The following is a 19,914-nucleotide window of genomic DNA, read 5'->3' as shown; positions in this document are numbered from 1 at the left end:
TTGCTTCCTCTCCCTGGGAAGGGCAAGTTCATCTCCGAGAGCAAACCCAAAACCTTCTAATTCACCCGCTTTAGTACCATTGTGTAACTGTACCAATTGCTTTCATCTCCCAGGCTCTAGTCACATTAACTAGTCCTCAGTAGCCGCATTGTGATACTCTGCCAGGTGCTGTGCCCACTGCCACAAGAGCATCCACGACATTACCATTACCTAAATCAGCTGTGGAAAACCATGGAACAAACACCAAACTAACCTGGCCCTGACTCTAAACTCACTGTTTATTACATCATTAGTTCTCTTCCTAAGGGTCGCACCCTCCTGGGGGAGGGAATGTTGAACAATCCTTTCCATAAGGGTCACCTAAGACCATCAGAAAACACAGATATTTACAATTCATAACAGTAGCAAGATTACAGTTATAAAGTAGCAACAAAAATAACTTTATGGCTGAGGGTCACAACACAGGAAACTGTTCAAGGATCATAGCATTAGGAAGGCTGAGAACCACTGATCATACTCTTAATTTTGTGCCAGCAAACTACTATGACTTCTGAAATAGCAAAATGTAAATCCAAAGCTAGGCATGGTGGCACACTCCTATAATCGAGCACTTACAAGATAGGGAGTTTGAGACCAACCACACCCTGTCTTAAAAATACAAATGAGTGGGCTGGAGAGATGGCTCAGTGGTTAAGAGCACTGGCTGCTCGTCTAGAGGTCCTGAGTTCAATTCCCAGCAACCATATGGTAGCTCACAACCATCTGTAATGAGATCTGATGCCCTCTTCTGGCCTGCACGTAAACATGGAGGCAGTACACTGTATACATAATAAATAAATAAATCTTTAAAAAAAAAAAAAATACAAACGAGCAAACAAAAGCCCAGAAAAGGAAAACTAAAACTTTAGAGATGATAAAAGGTTATATATAGTATTATTCTATATATTTTACAAAGAAATAAAACCTAGGCCAGTTTAGAATGATGCCTCCAATTTGGGAGCACAGTATTTAAATGATAAATGATAGCCTGTCAGTGGTAGCCCATACCCTTAATCCTAACATTGGGGGGTGGGGTGGGGGAGGGTACAGAGGCAGGCAGATCTTTGTGAGTTCCAGGCCAGCCTGGTCTACAGAGAGTTCTGGGACAGCCAGGGCTACACAGAGAAACCCTGTCTCGAGAAACAAACAAAAAAATATAAATGGTCAATAAATATGTCTTTATCACGTTTTTCCATTTTCCTCTGAAACTTGTCATTTTGGCTTTTCCAGGAGCCCTGCCCCCACCCCTTCTTAACCTTCATTCCCAAAAGCAAAACAAACAAACAAAAGGAAGGTTGAAACTAGCAACGAAGAAGGTACCGGTGGGGAGCTTCCGCTTAAATTTCTGCATGGACACACCCACACTTGAAACAAGTTGGGTTTTTGTTTTGTTTTGTTTACTTGGAAGCAGTTAGGCCATTTCCTAGTCAACTTGGGACAGGGGGGCAGCAAGACAGCTCCACAGGGCATAAAAGCACTCGCCCCCAAGCCTGAAGGACTGAGTGCCATCCCTGGGACCCACATGATGGACGAGAACTGACTCCCACAGGTTGTCATGGGACCGCCACATGCCCTCTGTGGCATGCGCCTGCTGCCACTTACAAATCAAAGTAACTTAAAATATATTTTCAAAAAATCAAAAGTAAAACTTGAGAGGCTAAGCCCAAAGTTTTCGAAGAAAAGTTAACTGTTGAATGAAAGAATAAATCGAAAAAGAAAAAACTATGAAAAATATATAAATGAAGGAAGTTGTAACGGGAAGAACACAGTGACGCCTTCCCTGTGGTACTGACCATCCTAACTCCATCTTGGACACGGCAATCCTCACCTTCTTACTCTCGTCTACCTGCTGTCTGACCACCACTCACGTTTTCCTCCAGGAGAACGGAAGCTAACGAGCCCTACCGACAAAGACCCAACCCCAGATCAGAATTCCAGAATCAGACCCAGGAAGCCATGGCCATGCCCACGCCCAGACCACCGCAGCTCACACGCCAGTCTTCCAGGAGGACTTCCACCGACTCCTTGCTCCCGTAAGGGACGTTCCAAACATCCAACTTTGCCTTCGCTTCATCCAGCAACGCAAGGACTGAGCACTTGGAGTCGTGAAACTCCAGAAGTGGGATAAATTTTCTACCCAAAATGTTGTTGATTCTGGAAAACAAGCAGGTTGTAGAATTGACCCAGTGTCAGAAATCGGTTTGGCATTTTTTTTTTTTTTTTTTTTTTTTGGTTTTTCGAGACAGGGTTTCTCTGTGTAGCTTTGCGCCTTTCCTGGAACTCACTTGGTAGCCCAGGCTGGCCTCGAACTCACAGAGATCCGCCTGGCTCTGCCTCCCGAGTGCTGGGATTAAAGGCGTGCGCCACCACCGCCCGGCCGGTTTGGCATTTTTAATAACACTGTGCTTTAGTTTTTTTTTCTTCTATTTGAATACATGGAACTCAAAAGTATCCTCAAGAGTGCTGCACCCCTCCCCTGCCTCCCCACCGTGTGTGTGTGTGTGTGTGTGTGTGTGTGTGTGTGTGTGTGTATGTGTGTGTATGTGTGTGTGTATATGTGTGTATGTGTGTGTGTGTATATGTGTGTGTATGTGTGTATGTGTGTATGTGTGTGTATGTGTGTATGTGTGTGTGTATGTGTGTGTATGTGTGTATGTGTGTGTATGTGTGTATGTGTGTGTGTATGTGTGTATGTGTGTGTATGTATGTGTATGTGTGTATGTATGTGTATGTGTGTGTATGTGTGTATGTGTGTATGTGTGTGTGTATGTGTGTGTATGTGTGTGTGTATGTGTGTGTGTGTGTGTGTGTGTGTGTCCCCTTCTGTGCCTCTCTTCTTTCTTTAAAATTATATAAAATAAACACTGTGGCAAGATATAAAGCAACCATTTCTAAGGTAAAAATGTAACAACATTTTTCTGAAGAAATTATTCCCTTATTGAGAAATCCTGTCAGAACACTCCAAGGAACAAAATATCTCAGATTTTTAAAAAAAAACTGCATAATTTGATGCAGCTACAATTTTTTTAAAGCTCAAATATGAAGACACTTTCATTATTAAGGCTAGCATTCTCTTATTGCAATAAGTTACTTATGAGTAAAAATAAAACAAAAGACGGTGTGGTGGACCTTCAGTTAAATGACTTCTATACTGATGTGTATTTTTTAAAGATTTTTACGTTATTATTCACGTGTGTGTGTGTGTGTGTGTGTGTGTGTGTGTGTGTGAGAGAGAGAGAGAGAGAGAAAGAGAGAGAGAGAGAGAGAGAGAGAGAGAGAGAGAACATGCACAAGTGAGTGCAGGTGTCTAAAGAGGCCAGAAGAAGGCACTGGATCCTGTGGTGGTATTCTAATTGTACTGAAATGTGATTTTGATTGTATGTTAATAAATAAAGTTGCCCGGGGGTCAGAGCTATTAGAGCCATAGACAGAGTGTGGCGGTGGTGGCACACACCTTTAATCCCATAGATCTCTGTGTGTTCAGGGATACAGCCAGCATTGGAGACATATGCCTTTAAGACCTAGGGGGCTGTACATTCAGACAGTGACGAGGCAGTCACGTGTTTGGGTTTACAACCAATGAGAAGGCAGAATGACTGGAAAATCGACTTACACACAGGAAATAGCTCTCTTTCGGGAAGCTAGGACAGCAGGAGGAAGGGTGAGATTTTTAGCTCTGAGCTCTGACCTCTCGGCTTTCTCTTTTACATTGTTTCTGTGTTTCTTATTTAATAAGACAGTTGGTTACATCTACAGGATCCCTTAGAGCTGGAGTTATATAGATGGTTACGAGCCACCCAACATAGGTACTGGGAACCGAATTTGGGTTCTCTACAAGAGTGGTAAGTGCTATTAACCACTGAGCCATTTTCCTAGCCCTATACTGATACTATTTTACAATTTTCTATTTTTAAGATTTATTGTATTTATGTCTATGTGTGCCTTCATGAATGTATGGGCACATGTGTGGGTGTGAGTACAGCTGCCTACGCACAGAGGCCAGAAAAAAGCCTTCGATCCCTTGGAGCTGCAGTGGTGGGTATTTATGGAATCCCAGCTTGTCGCACAGGTCCTGGGATCCAGACTCTGGTCCCCATGACTGCATAGCCAGGATTCTTACCTGACGAACCACACCTCTGTTCCCTACTTTTACTCTATGAAAGTGCACTTATATACCCCTTGTCTTGACCTGATACCCTTGTGAGACGTGGACAGGGTGACTGCCAGGAACCCATGTTCACAAATGTGAAAATGAGGGAGCTCAGAAAGGCGAAGCTCCCCTCCCAGGAGTCTATTGCTCAATGAGACAGGACGGGAACCATGTGTGCTGTTACTGCAACACCGTGAAGGTGTGGTTATCAAGACGGAGAAGCCAATGTGTCAGACGTCATCTCAAAGTCTCTACGCTCGTGGTACACTAGCAACGCTACTGTTAGCCGTGAGCAGGCGGTGGTGAAATAACACGGTCACGAACCGTCTTTTCATTTCCTCCAGTTTGTCAGGGGGCACGACTGGCAGGTGGTCCTCATCTTGGTTTTCAAAGGCCAAGAGAACATTCGAATGATAGTCAGAGCTGCCCATCAGACTCTGAAAGAAATATGGAAACATGAAAATCAGGTTTATCTCTACACACTGCAATAGAAAGAATGTCCATTGTGCCTATGTGATATCTGTTTTCAAAAAAGCCAAAAAGCCTGATTGACTGACTGACTGACCTACTGATTGACTCACTGACTGATTAACTGATTGATTGACTGATTGATTGATTAGCTGACTGAGATAGGGCCATGCATTGTAGTGCCTACTAGCCTGGAACTCACAATGTACCCTAGACTGGCCTGAAATTCATGGTAATGCTCCTGCCTCAGCCTCCAGAGTGCTATGAGCATGGGCATGAGGCACCATGACAGGTTCTCATCTCTTCCTTTGACCCAAGATTTTCATGAATGCTTATTTCAGCACAAAAGGGTTTAAGTGGGATATTTTCCCAAAGAGCAGCATGAAGTATCTTTGGCAAAGGCATTAGCAAAATCTTTTCTTCTGTCTCCCTGTCCCTCTAGAGACACAACTGCCCTAACTCTTACAAATCAAAGTTGCTCACACATTTGCAGTGAGGACCCAATCGCCCTCACTTTAAACCAGATTCTTCCACTTGGTATCTTTTTTATTTTGGTCAGATGTCACGGTTGCTTTAGAAGTGACTGGCTTCTTCTACCTACCCTGATTTCTGTCTTTAAAGAACACAACAGTCGTGAATGAAAGCTCCTGTTTGGTTGGGGCTGGTTTTTGTCAGAGGGTCACATGCTGCCCTGCTGGCCTCAGATTTACTATCTAGCCAAGGATGATCCTGAACTCCAGATCTCCTGCCTCTACGTCCCAAGATCTGTGATTACAGTGGGCACTCATGAAAGTTCCTCTGGATTCCAGGGACTCGTGCTACCCCACGCTCAGCCACTACTGTATTTCCTTCTCTTCTCTCTAGAACACAATCTTCCTCAAGAACAGATGCTAACAAAGGGTCGATTTTCCCACAAATCTGTTTTCCCATCTTGTGTTCTCTCTCTCTCTCTCTCTCTCGGTTTTTCGAGACAGGGTTTCTCTGTGTAGCTTTGCACCTTTCCTGGAACTCACTCTGTAGCCCAGGTTGGCCTCAAACTCACAGAGATCCGCCTGCCTTTGCCTGCCGAGTGCTGGGATTAAAGGCGTGCGCCACCACCGCCCGGCAGTTTTCCCACCTTGAATAACGACATTTTCCCTTGGATCAGAGTGGCAACTTCTGAGTAATTCTGGGAGGTCGGCGGCCCTTCCTCCACGAGCTCCTCCACATCTTTGAGCCATGCTTCAGTCTCCTTGAGCGGTGATGGCAAGGCATCATCCAGCTGGGCTTTCCACTCAGCGATCTGAAATATGGCAGAGAGTCATCCTTTGTCAGGGCTTGCCCAGCCGATTTCTCCACCTACACCTATTTACTTCATGTGCCTCAGAAAGCCAAAGCCAATTTATTAAAGGAACTTTATCAGGGGACAAACTTCTTAGCTCTAAACAGTATTTTTATGCTTGCAGAAGAGGAATGTAATTAGTTTAAGAGCTGTTGAAAAAGAAGGCACAAGAAAAAGAAAGATTTGGATGAATCTCGAATAAGTTGCAATGGAGGAAATTCGAACTACATAAAGTTCTCCTCCAAACTAGGACAGTCACAGAAAGAACTGTCCGAAACACCGCATGCCCTCGTATTCGTTGACTCTGGTTTTAGTCAGTTCTCTAGAAGAACAGAAACTGTCCCTAGAGACAGCACTGTAAACTCACTTTATACACACACACACACACACACACACACACACACACACACACACACACAGCTTGCTATCTCACCAGCCCCTAACCAGACATCAATATTCCACTTCATCTTCCCACTTCTTTCCTTCAGCAAATCCCATCCTGATCCAGGTCCTCATCTCCTACCATGTAGGCTGAACATGGGTCATCAGGCTTGACTGCAAGTACATCAACCTACCTAAAATTAAATCCTTTATGATTTATATAATTTAGTAAATGGTTGGTATGCCTACTTTTATATTCCTATATGCCCTGAATAAAATAAGTAGGGGGGGGGGGAAGCTTAGGAAACACTGCTCTAATTCAAATATAGTTCTTTGCACAATTAAATGAAAGCTCTATATATTAAATGAAAGCGAAACTTTTTAGAAGACAAACAGAGGTGACATTTACCTTCATTCCCTCCCATTCCCACTGAACACACAAATCATTCTACACTCCCTTTGTGAATGTTATTCTTTGGCCTCCAAACAGGCTTGCACCCACACATCTGCCCACTCAAGTGCACATACCACAAATACATACACTATGCAACACATGACAAATACCCACATACACACACAATCATTTCATTATTCATTTAAAATGAGTGAATTATAAGATGTGTATTAGATATTAATAAAATTTATTTTAAAAAATAAAGGCAAAATAAACACATTTAGAGATCAAGGAAAATGAAACAAATCTGCTAATGTTATGTTATCAGGTAAGGAGCTGCTCAAAGTCTACAGGAAGAACTAGAAATGGTATATATCCTTCTTTGTCCCTTGGTCTATTGAGATAGGGTCTCATTGTGTAACTCTAGCAGGCCTGGAACTCGCTTTATAGACCAGGCTGGTCTTGAACTCGTAGAGATTCACCTGTTTCTGCCCCTCAAGTGCTGGGATTAAAGGTGTGCACCACCATGCCCAGCTAGCAGTGGTAAATATCTAGGTAAACATGAAAGACTACATTTTTCTCTTAAATGATTTAAAATGAGGAACGGAGAGATAAGTCAGCGGTTAAGAGGTCTTGCTCCTCTTCCAGAGGACCATTGATCAGTTCCCAGCATGCAGGTTGGGCTACTCACAACCACCCATAAATCCAGCTCCAGAGGATTCAACGCCCTCTTCTGGCCTCCATCAGTACCTGCACACACACACACACACACACACACACACACACACACACACACACACACTACAAATGAAAAACTTTTTAAAAAATCTTTAAAATAAGCTTGCTCAGAGCCAAAAATACCCACATGACACATATTTATATACAAAACAAGCATAGCACAATGAACAGGAGGCAAATGAACTATCTGATTGCAAGTACGTTGCATGGGGTGCTGGAGAGATGGCTCAGCAGTTAAGAGTGTGTACCGCTCTTACAGAGGCCCAAGTCAGTTCCCAGCACCCATGTCATGTGCCTAACAAACTGGCTTCATGACATCCCAATGCCTCTGTCTCTGTCATACCTGTACTCCTGTGCACATCCCACACAGAGACACATAGACATACACATAATGAAAAATACAATAAATATTTTTTCCTTCATTGAAAAGTGTACTTTTTCATACAATGTATTCTGATTACAGTTTCCCCTCGCCCCTACTCCTCCCAGTTCCGCCCCACCTCCTCTCCCATCTGGATCCACACACTTCCTGTCTCTCATTAGAAAACTAACAGGTATCTAAGGAATAATAACAAAATTAAATTAAAAACTTTGAAGAACAAATGTTAGATGGTAAAAGAAGTTATACAATGAGAAACTGCACAGCTCAAAATTTAGACTGTAAACAGTTTAGAATGTACATTCGTATAACCCCTAGAGTAAAAATAAACAAATAGAGCCCAAAGCTGATAGACATATTAAAACAGAATTAAAAAAAGAAAAGAATGGAGATTCAAAAACAGAGGGAACACTCAAATTAAAGAGTAAAATGATAAACCTAAGTTAAATGGTAGAAACAATTGTATTAAGTATAAATGTACTAAACTCTCCAATTAAAAGGCCAGGACTGCCATAAAAAAAAAAAAAAGAAAAGAAAATTTCATGTGTTGCCTTTAATAGATGTACACTAAAATGGGTTAAAATAAATGAAGGGGAAATATGTAATTCAAACAGTATCATAATAGTAGGATCAAAGCATGACATTCATATCAGATGAAGCAGACACCAAGCAAAACAGTCTCACTAAATACAAGTTTTGAATATACATATGTGTGTGTGTGTGTGTGTATATATATATACATATATATATATATTCACAAAATACAAGTATATTTGCATACATACTACTTATATTTAGTGGGTTATTCCATAAAGTGTCATTTCACCAGAAAGACATAACTATCATAAATCTGTAAGCACCTAATAAAGTTTTAAAATGCACAAAGTAAGCAGAACTTGACAAAATTAAAGGACGGTTTCCACAGATTTTTAAGCTTCCCTTTCAGCAGTTATAGAATAAGACAAATGCCAGTCAAGACACAGATATGTTGGACAAGAGTATTAGCCAGCTTGTCTTAACTGATATTAATAGCATACCAGATTGCTGAAGAGTACAGGCTTTTACAAAAGCCTGTGGTTATACGGCACACCATAAGCTGGACCACACACCAAGTCCTAATAAACTTAAAAGGATGAAAACCATAAATGTGTACGACACCCACAAACACAGTCATCCTACATGTGTTTCCAGGTTGTCCACATAACTTTTCAAGCATCTACTGATATTGACAAATGATGGGAGGGAAGGGGCTACAGTTCCCATGAATTACCTACAACAGCAAACGTTATGTTAGCCACCATGGTAAACCGAGAATCGATGGCCAGTGTAGCTTTGGATAATCTCACGTTTAAGCAGAATGCTACAAACTTCTTTTTAAATTCAATTCCTATCTAAATTATGTCATGGGGGAAAAAAAAACAAAGCATGATCCTATTTCCTGATGAAGCATCTATCCTGTCCCTACAGAATTCCTAATGAATATCCAGAGTCAAGTCTTCACCCCACCCCCGGAAAAAAAGCTCCCCCCCCCCCCCCGAAGTGTTCTACTAAGGCAACATAACAACACAGTCACCTGGTGCATGAGGCCGGCCCAGCCTTGTCTCAATCGTAACTGATCTTCATTCAGCTCATTCATGTTCCCTTTCAGTGACAGGACGTCCACAAAGGGTTCCTTTTCTTTATTCAATGACTCCATAAAGGATAGCAGACTCTGTGATTAGAAGAGCATTTTATTAATACCTTAAAACACTTGATTCCGTTTACAAAATGTAATCTGCCAATTCAAGGTCTAGAGCTAAAGGTTATGCTTAAGCCAGGCTTAGATGAAGGTACAATCTCTGAATCCAGCATCCTCTCTCTGATCTGGTTTCTTCTGATCATTTGAGTAAACAGCAAAGTGAGACAGGAGGGATGTTGGATTTCTACTACAAGGGAGTCGCAAAGCTGTCTCTGGAGGACGGATCATGATGCCACATGCAAAATCTTTCCAACCCAGAGCGGCCAAGAGAACTACTGGCCTGCAACTATCGTTTATAAATGATGGCGGCTGTCTTTGGTCTCGTGGGATGGGTCTCACTCTCTACCTCAGATGGGGATGGAACTATGTATCTAAGGCTGGCCTCAGACTCACACCAATCCTCCTGTCTCAGCTCCCCAAGTGCACAGAATGCACATCTGAGACATGTAATGACTTTCAAAGTGACTAACAGAGATTATGCTGACTCTTCCCAATGCATTCTATACACACTAAAAATCCCCTTCTGCCTGCACTCAGAATTTCAGACACAAAGGTTTTCTTGGTTTGCATTGGTATTCAATAGTCATGATTTAGAGTCACCAATTCTGTGTTATTTAAAACATTATACAATCTTTAATAACATTCTTAATTATACTTGATATAAGCTGGGTATAGTAGTAGGGACTTTTATAGTCCCAGATATAGTCCCAGGCTGAGAAAAAAATTATTTGAACTCAAGAATTCATGGGCAGGCTGAGGAAATTAGTAATGCTTAGGCTTGAATATAATTAAGTAAATAAAAAACAAATAATTTACTTTATCTCTGATAAGTAACAACATCATAAAACCTTCTATTGAAGGAACATGAGTCTATGATACATTACTAAATCAAAGATGTAGTGGAAACAAGGTACTTGAACACTGAGTTCAAACGTGTCCGGGGGAAGAAACCCATAGATCCTATGCTGAGCCAAGGAAGAAGAGAATTCTGGTCCTTTCCTTCCCTACAGACTTCAAGTCAAGCCGGACAGCATGGTCCAGGAGTCATATGATGCATTCAATGATGGATTTGGAAAGGCTGATTCATCCAGCTCTCACAGGGGAATGGAGGCCCAGAAAGCACTAAGGGCTACCTAAGCACATGACAGTATCTTTCTTATTCAGGACAGAGAACTGGTGGGAAGCACAAAATTACAGAGGAGTCTAAGAAACCTTCACTGGCTCCCTCAAGATTGTCCAGTTAATAATTTACATGTCCTGGAAAACCAACGGACTGTGAATCAAGCCGGAACCTTAAAGCCACACTCTACTCTTGAAACACTGTAGAAATTCAGAGAAGTCACTTAGTGACCTCTAAACCTTAATGCCTTCATGTGTGAAAGTGAAGTCACAACACCAAGTTCAGCAAGCTGTGTTCGCCTGTAAAAGACTCACCAGCAAAGGGCTTGCTCCACAGCAAATGGTCAGTTCAGTAATAACCACATCACTACTGTACAAAGGAGTCCTGGCTGAAGCCCTGAATGAAAATGCTGAGAGGTGCAATGGATAGCCTCCTGTGTTTCCCTTTCATTTAGTACTCATGATGAAGGAATGATCTACTCAAAATCTCAGGGACTGGAGAACTTATAATTACAAGGGACAAGATGATAAATCTCTTAGGGCTCATGGACCATTTGGTCTCTTTCCCAACTGCTCAGGTCTAGGTATAGCATGGAAATAACTTAGAAAGAGTACTTAAATGGACATGGTTCTATTCTGATACCATTTCTTTTGGAAAAGCAGGAGTCCGGGACCAGGGGCTATACAGTGTGCCATCCCTTGTTGCACAGCCCTGTAGCTCAGACTACTCTATGAACCAGCAGTATGAACTACCACGTTAGGACCGCGGGATCTCAGGCCCTGGCCAGAGCTGCTGACTCTGAACCTGTGTTTAACAAGAGCATCATCCATGAAGGCTTCAAGAGGTACTGTCCAGAGCATCAGCACCGAGTCCTGGGGTTGTTTAATACTAAATACTTCTCCCTTAAGAGTTTTCTAAAGTGTACTTTTCTAAATGTTTTCCCAAAACAAAAAGGTTTTGACTCTTTCCCCGAAACAGTATGAGCCAGTGTGTAAAGTCTTACTCACGTGATACTTGTTGAAGTACGTCTCATTGGCTGAATCCTTCTGCATCTTCTGCAGTTTCTTCTCTTGCAGAGTGAGCCATACCATAGCATCCTTCACCTTGGCCTGTAATTCACACGAGTAAGCATGCATGCATGCACACGCATATTAGAATCACATCCTACATAGCTTTGGTGATTTCTATGAGCAATAAAATGGACAACTTGAAAGAGCAGTGAGTTAATGTTATTTTACACCAAGGACTCACTATGCCCAAGAGTAATTCTCCTGGTTCCTATGACACCTTACATCTAAAATAGACTGAAACTAGCATCCAAAAATCATTCTGTGCCTTTAAATAAAGATTTCTCAAAATATATATATATATATATTATAATGGGGACTGAAGAGATGGCTCAGAGGCTAAGAGCACTCACTGCTCTTTCAAAGGACCTGGGTTCAATGCCCACAAGGTAGTTCACAATTGTCCGTAACTCCAGTTCCAGGGGATCTGACGCCCTCCTCCGGCTTCACAGGCACCAGCTACACCCGTGTCATTCATACATACATACATACATACATACATACACACATACATACATACATACACACACACATACATACATACATACATACATACATACACACATACATACATGCAGGCAAACATGCAGAGACATAAAAGTAAATAAATCACCCAGCTCACATCTTTAATCCCAGCTCAAAGGCAGCAGAGACACATGGATCTCTGGGAGTCCAAGGCCAGCCTGGTCTACTTAGCAAATTCTAGGATAGCCAGGGCTACACAAGAAATTCTGTCTCAAAAATAAAAAAAGTAAAGATATCTGTATATCCTATCCATTTCCATTATTCTTCAGGTTTTTTTTTTTTTGGAAACATCATAGATTTTTTTTGAATTTTTAATGTTATTTATTATTATGTATGATGAGGGGGATACACACATGCCAAGCCATGAATATTGAGGTCAAAAGACAGTTCTAACAAGTCGTTTCTCTCCTTCCACCTTTACATGGGTTGCAGAGATTTAAGCTCAGGTCACTGGGCTTGCTCAGCAAATGCCAAGTGTTTTTATCCACTAAGTCATCTCCTAAATCATTTTATAGCAGGTTCACCACCAAAAACATTCCCACCAAAAGATATCATGAATACCTTAAAGATCATTAAGAAACAAAACAACACACACACATACACACACACACACACACACACACACACACACACACACACACACACACACACACACAACTAGCAAAGTTTCGGAGCATGCTATCCTGTAGACGTGAAGGAAGCTCTTTCTTCTGAGATGCTCACTGCATTGGGCTTGCTCACATGTGAATGTAGATTTGGCGGCTGGAAGGTAAATCCAGAGGTTACAGTTTCCTGTTCATTGGCCTTCTTATTCTCGTAAGCAAGAGGGCTGCTTAGTATTTTGGTACCCAATTTCGTGATCAGTTGAATTGGTAATTTTATTTTTATATGAGAATTAATGAGGAAGGAGACACCTCTCAGCAGGTCAGCCATGACCCCCACATTTCTAAGCCTAGCCCCTGCCACCCACCTCCCAGTGTAACTTCCAGAATCACCAACAATGTGGCTGACAGCTGTAACATCTGGAAAGGCAAAAGGTACGTAAACCTGCCCGAGAAAGCCATTTAAAGAGCTGTTAAAATAACACGGATTTTACTCGGTATTTTGTCACATTCACTGCACTCATTTATCTTCATGGAAGCACAGTGAACTGTGCCAAACCAGAGAGCAATGGCCACATGTTCACACGAATGCCTCAAAATTACAAAGCTGAACACTTTCAATATCTTAATTTTATGGTATATGAGTATTTCGGCAAAACAACTACAAGTTACAATAGATCAAAATTTTATCATCTCTACGTTGTTCAAAAGGTCTGGAGAGATGGCTTGTGGTCAAGAGCACCAGAGGCTCTTCTAGAAGACCCGGGGTTGGTTCCCAGCACCCACACGGAGATCTAATGCCCTCTTCTGGCCATCATGGGCACCACATGAATGTGGTGCACAGACAGACGTGCAGGCAAAATACCAAAATAAACAGGCAAGAGTGGTGATTACAGGACCGAAAGGCAGCCGGGTCCACACAGTAAGTTCCAGGGCATCCAGGGCTGAGAGACCCTGTCTCCCCAAAACAAAACCAAATAAATCTTAAAGTTGTTCAAAAGGTAGCTTAATTTATAATTTAGTCTGTGCAATGCCTACTCTAGATTGGCTCTTGAACGGCAAATACGGTTACAGGCTTGCACACCAGAGAGGGCACCAGCAGCACACAGTGCTAAGAGCCTGGGCCCAGTGGAAAGCTTTCAGCCATCGAGGGCATATCCCAAGGGAGGACCACAGGACTCCAGTCTTTCTCATCTGTGTTTCCCTGCTTCTGCTACACGCTGCCCATTATGATGTACCACCTGACCAACACTGGCTGGTCAGGGCCCAAACCTCTCAACTGTGGCCTAACATAAACCTCTTTTCCTTTTAGGTTGCTTATCCAAGCTGTCTGTCACACTAACACAGAACTGACGCAATGTCTATCTGGAAGCCGTTGAGGTAATTCAGCAAAGCTTGACAAACCACCCCCTGAACTTTGAAAAAAAAAAAAAAAACAAAATCAGACAAAACGAATTCCAGTGGAAGAAATTCAAATATTAGTTTCCAGGGATGAAGTGTGGCGTCCAGAAAAGAGGCATGATAGAACATTACGGATATTGAAACTATTTTATATCATGACTTCATATATGGTTTACATACTCCTATGGATTGCACATTTAAGTTGTATGTGCGACTTATATTTCATTTTTTAAAATCAAACCATTAGTGTACAATCAAAAGAAACAGAGTAGACAGGAAGACATACCTGAGCTGAAGCTCCAGCGCCAGGGGCATCCTTCGAATACTTCAGGAACTGCGCCACGTAAGTCATGATGGACTTCTCATCAGGATTCACGACATCGACATCTGTAAGACACACCACACCACCCGTCAACTGTAGAAGAGACTTCCTACAATCAACTCTCAAGAAGTCCATGGCCTAGGCCATTGGGTACAGAGGTTCTTGAATTAACTGAACTCATGGACCAGCCCAGCAATCTCTGCTCATCCTCCTGGCTCCAACACTCTTCAGAAGTTCAGAACTTAGATCGGCCATCAATCAGAAGCAGGTAGAATGCTGGCTCAGAGGGACAGAGAAACAAAAGTCAAAGCATTTCTCCTTCTGGAGACATGGTGTGTGGGGTCCTTCAGGATATAGGAACACACAGCAAGTGTAACTGATTCCTGGCACACTAGTCTAGGCATCTGGACAGTAAACAATTTCCAAAAGTATCATTATATATTAAGACTTGTTCAGGACATTCAGAGTTTACATGGAATGAATAAACTTGATTTCTATGGGCCAGTATTTGTGTTGCATGTAATAATTACCTTAAAAGCAAGGTAATAAATACTGAGACTTAAGACTTCCCAACGAAAAAACTTTATTTGTTGCTACTCTTTGTGCTTTAGAGAATTACTCATATCTGCTAAATCTCTATCTTTTTATGTATTTTTGAACAAGGCCTCACTAGGTAGCCCAGGCTGGCTTCCACTGACCCTCTTGCCTCAAGCATACATCAACACACATCTGCATCCGAATGAGGAAAGAGAACCATGTCACCCATGTTCCATTTCACCATTTGACGATGCCAGCTAGAAACCACCAGGCTGGTTGTATTCACACCACAAAAGTACAAATATGAGGACCTGATTTGTCCTTTGGGGCGATTGGTAATGACACAGATGCTAAACTATGTCTTGTCGAGAGCTGCCACAGTGCAATGAACATAAAAAACTAATATCTGACTAAGCAAAAAAAAGAAAACAGTCATGCCGCCACTGAAGAGTAAGTGGGAGTCTGACACACTTCCTCCTCCTCCTCCTTGTTAACATGAAGAAAACCAACTGACATTGATGTCAACTTACCCTCATAATTCTGCAACCTGAAGCCTCTAGGTTGATACAAGAATGTGGTAAAATTCTACAAAAGCATTTTTAGTCTATTTGGACTTCATAGCAAAGTATATCATGCACTTTGTTATTTACCAATTATGTGCCACACCCACTTTATAAGAAGTCAAATGTATAATAAACAAGTCTAGGTGCACGTGATAAATGCTGTTTGGAGAGGTGTGTACTGATCGCGTCTAATCTACACTCCAGCATAGACAGCTGGAGCTCCAAGTTGTCCCCGCATCTGCTGCCTCACTGTGCTTTCCATCAATCCTATACTCCACCTTTGTAACTTCGTGTTCTGGCACTTTATATCTGGCTGGGAGAGGCACACGTCATAACATCTATGTGGAGGTCAAAGGTCAACTTGGGAGAGTTGGTTCTTTCCTTCTCCCACGTGATTCCCAAGAACTGAATTAGGAGCCCAGGCTTGGCAGCAAATTCCTTCACCCACTGAGCAGTCTTGCTGACCCAGATTACCGCCCTAACTTCCCTCCTTCCTTGATCGCTTCGTTTTCTTAAAGACAGGCCCTCAGTATGTAGACCTGACCGGCCTAGAACATGCTGTGTGTCCCAGGCTGGCCTCAAACTCAGCAGACCTTGTGTCTTTGTCTCCCGAATTAATAGTAATTTTTTTTACCAATATGTATGTACAGTGTATTTGGGATATAACACAATCCATAAGAAAGTGTTCTTCAGAAACAAGTTATTATTAATAATCATATGAAGTTAAAATTAGCATTTTACAATTCTCTTGTTAATATTCAAACACAAGGACTGAGCGGGATGAAGGCCAATGTGTGGCCAACCACATGAGGAGAACAATGAAGAGGCGCCTGCTGCTGTCCCTCAGCCACAGGAGGAGAGAGCTGGAATAGGGCGTCACACAGACAAGTGTCATTCAAAACGAAACAATCTTGCAGGAGAGCTGCCGCTCAGGAAAACCAGAATCAGGAACACACTATAGAGCATACTAGAAGGAAGTTAAGACAAAGGCTCAAATTGCTTTAATAAAGGCATTTGCTTACATTCAGCAGCAACCTCACTCCCTCAGCAACAGAAGTTAAGTAATCAGTGCAAAGTCCTAATCCCATGAAATTCAATTAAGAGTCGAGTTAAACCTTCCAGCACAAAAATACATTGTTACAATCACTAGCACAGTAGCATGGGCGGTTGGGGGCGGGTTGGGGGCGGCGCTGCTTCAAATCAACTTTGTGCAGGACTTTAAAACAAGGAGGTTTCCAAAGAAAAGAAGAGCTCTCTACCTTCCGGCTCCAGCAATTTGGGGATCTGCAGCTCATGTTCCGCGATCCTGAAGGCTTCTTTGAGATTCTCTTTGTTGGATCTGTGCCTTACGCTGTCCATGTCAATCAAGTCTGGTCGCAAGGCATGAATGACGGCCAAAAAAGCCATCCCATTTCTCCAGCTTGACTTAAAATCTGTCACACTGACAGACTCAGACCTGTGCAAAAGGATGTAATATAGACAGTTGTTTAAAAAAAAAAAAGTCAAATGTTTCCACTATATTCAATGGTAACTAAAACATAATGCAGAGAAACAAATACAGGTTATATATGAATCACATGATCCTAGGGGAAACTTTTCATTTGAATCTTATTGTCGCACAGAGGTATAAGGTCAAGTGTGAGAGCGCTCAGAATGCCACAGAGCCATCAGTTCACAAAGTGTGGTCCCTGCCACCTCATCAACATCTCCTGAGATGCAAAGTATCGAAAACAGAGATTCCCAGGTCCTCTATCCACCCAGTGCATCAAACTTCAGAAGGAGACCTGGAATCTGGAGGCACCTCCAGCACTCCCCACCCCATGATATTCTTCATTTAACCGTCTACTGGCTCAAGTCTGACTTTAGACCTCTACAGCAAGTCAAGATCATTTACTACAGGGAACAATGTTTTGCCCTCAACGGACCAAATTAAATGATACTTTGGACCAAATTAATGCCTAGTTGCTCACTGAACAGACAGACTTCACCATTTCTCTGCTTAAAATCTGTTGCCATGGATAAAAGGATGCTGTGGATGATTAATTGATAAAGTGCTGATTGACCAGTAGCCAGACAGAAAGTATAGGCGAGACAAGGAGAGAGGAGAATTCTGGGAAGTGGAAGGCTGAGGCAGGAGACGCTGCCAGCCGCCGCCATGAGGAGCAGGATGTAAAGTACAGGTGAGCCATGAGCCACATGGCAAGGTATAGATTTATAGAAATGGGTTAATTTAAGATATAAGAACTAGATAATAAGAAGCCTGAGCCACACGGCCATACAGTTTATAAATAATATAAGCATCTATGTGTTCATTTGGGTCTGAGCAGCTGCAGGACTGGCGGGTGAGAGACCATGGGCCAGGCAGGACCAGGAGATAACCCCGGCTACAAAAAAGGTAACTGATGGAGCCCATGGACAAATTCAGACTTCAAAGGAAGGAAGTGCTGAGTCACATTACAAAATGGATGACTCTCAGGAGACACTGTGCCTATTGAAACAACCCCATCCAAAGGGCCAAATGCTATCTGATGCCTTGGGGGTCAATCAGCCAAACGGGCAAGACAGAAAACAGACCGGTGGCATCCACTGGTTATGGAGGAAGAACAGGGAGTTACTATTTAATAGGTATAGAAGTTCCACTGTGGAAGATGGAGATTGTCGGGTGTCGAGTGTGGGATAGCTGCACAAGAACACACGAGGTACCACCAAACCACACCCCTAAAATAGTCTCAGGGTCCATTTTCCCCTGTCATACCTCTCACCGTGGCTTACAGGGCCTGATGTGATTTGGGCCCTGTGTGCCCATCTAAACACTTTCTAACTATGCGGTGGCCACACCTGCCTCCTTCCTTACTCTCAAAGCAAAGCTCCTAATCCATTCAAAGGCTTCTCCTCAGGCCTCAGCCCCAAGGGTCCCCCTCTGCAAGGCATGAAAGAAAAGGACACTGTCTCTCTCTACCCCACCACTCTTGACCACAGCATGAATCTGCGCCAACCACACCATCACAGCCCATCCATTTCCCCTCCAAGTTATAGCACTCAAGAGGTAAAGCCTTGCCTTTCTCCTTCATCACAGAGGTACTCTCTTACCCAGCACAGCCTGGCCAACCCCAGGACTGAATATTAGTGTATCTGTAATTTAAATCAGTCACATTTCTATACTTATTAGCAAAGTCCTATAAAAGAGTATAGTTATCTACAAAATGTATGAAGTATTTTAGCACTAGAATTTCTTTTAATACCACACAACAGGGGAAACTTAATGTACTATATTAAGTTAATAATCAAATAGTAAAAGCTACTCAGGGGGTTGAGGGTGTAACTCTGCGGTAGAGCACATTTGCCTAGCACGGGTGAGGCCCTATTTAATCTCCAGCATTGAAAAAAGAAAAGATTGGGCGTCCAAGGATGCCAGTTGGAAAGTCTAGTGACTAGGACTTGAAACCAAGATATGCCAACTTCAGGGGATGCTTTGAGAGACTAATCCAAGCTAACAGGCCAAAAATCAGGGTATAGAGCTGAGAGCGGGAGCCAAGCCCAGCTGAGCATTGACCCGGAGCATCCCCTCAGGAGGCAGGGAACCCTTCAGAAGAGGAGGTGGAAAGAGTGTAAGAACCAGAGGGGAGAAAAGAAAACCAGGGGAACAAGGCCCTCGAAAGCAACAGGATCCACATACACATGAAGTCACAGAGACTGAGGCAGCATGCACAGGTCTGCACCGGTCTGCACCAGACGGGGTCCGAGAGCTACAAGAAATGGACACAAACCCCCAGCCCTGACCCACAAGCTGTCTCTGATTGATAATCACTTGCTAATGGAAATTTAGTTTTCTCCAAGGGAGTTGTGAGACCAAAACAAAAAGTATTCCTTGCAGGCTAAGAGCTCTGTTTGCAGTTAAGAATAAGTTAGTCCCATGTTTGCTTGACCGGTCTGCACCGGACCGGATGTGCTTAATCCCAGGAGGGACGCGGGCAAGGAAAGGCGTCAGGGTGTATGCTTGCCCCTGATTGGAAGTGAGGTGAATTGTGGGTTTTGCCTCTTTAAGCCTCTGCAAAAATGTGACTCGTCACCATTTTCCTGGGAACCCAGGGGTGGACCTGGCCAGAGTCCATCCTCCCAGTCAGTATTTAATGAAACCTTGTTTCAGATCTGGTGTTACATTGTGGCCG

General features: G+C 42.7%; 1 protein-coding gene across 11 annotated transcripts in view; it reads right to left on the bottom strand.

Moving 5' to 3' along the window:
• The window catches only part of Syne2 (spectrin repeat containing nuclear envelope protein 2), a 320,688-nt gene that overhangs the window by 218,358 nt on the left and 82,416 nt on the right, over positions 1-19,914 (bottom strand). For all 11 annotated transcript variants that reach the window (XM_076550884.1, XM_015992010.3, XM_076550887.1 and 8 more), the window contains exons 8-14: positions 17,005-17,201; positions 14,610-14,710; positions 11,736-11,837; positions 9,444-9,581; positions 5,775-5,939; positions 4,514-4,626; positions 2,031-2,193 (exon numbers count right to left, since the gene is read on the bottom strand). In XM_076550884.1, coding sequence (XP_076406999.1) covers positions 2,031-2,193; positions 4,514-4,626; positions 5,775-5,939; positions 9,444-9,581; positions 11,736-11,837; positions 14,610-14,710; positions 17,005-17,201 — 979 coding nt within the window. The remainder of the gene's footprint in view (positions 1-2,030; positions 2,194-4,513; positions 4,627-5,774; positions 5,940-9,443; positions 9,582-11,735; positions 11,838-14,609; positions 14,711-17,004; positions 17,202-19,914) is intronic.

The sequence above is a fragment of the Peromyscus maniculatus genome, chromosome 14 (assembly GCF_049852395.1).
Source record: "Peromyscus maniculatus bairdii isolate BWxNUB_F1_BW_parent chromosome 14, HU_Pman_BW_mat_3.1, whole genome shotgun sequence".
Taxonomy (NCBI): Eukaryota; Metazoa; Chordata; class Mammalia; order Rodentia; family Cricetidae; genus Peromyscus; species Peromyscus maniculatus.
This window is presented reverse-complemented; position numbering and strand designations above follow the sequence as displayed.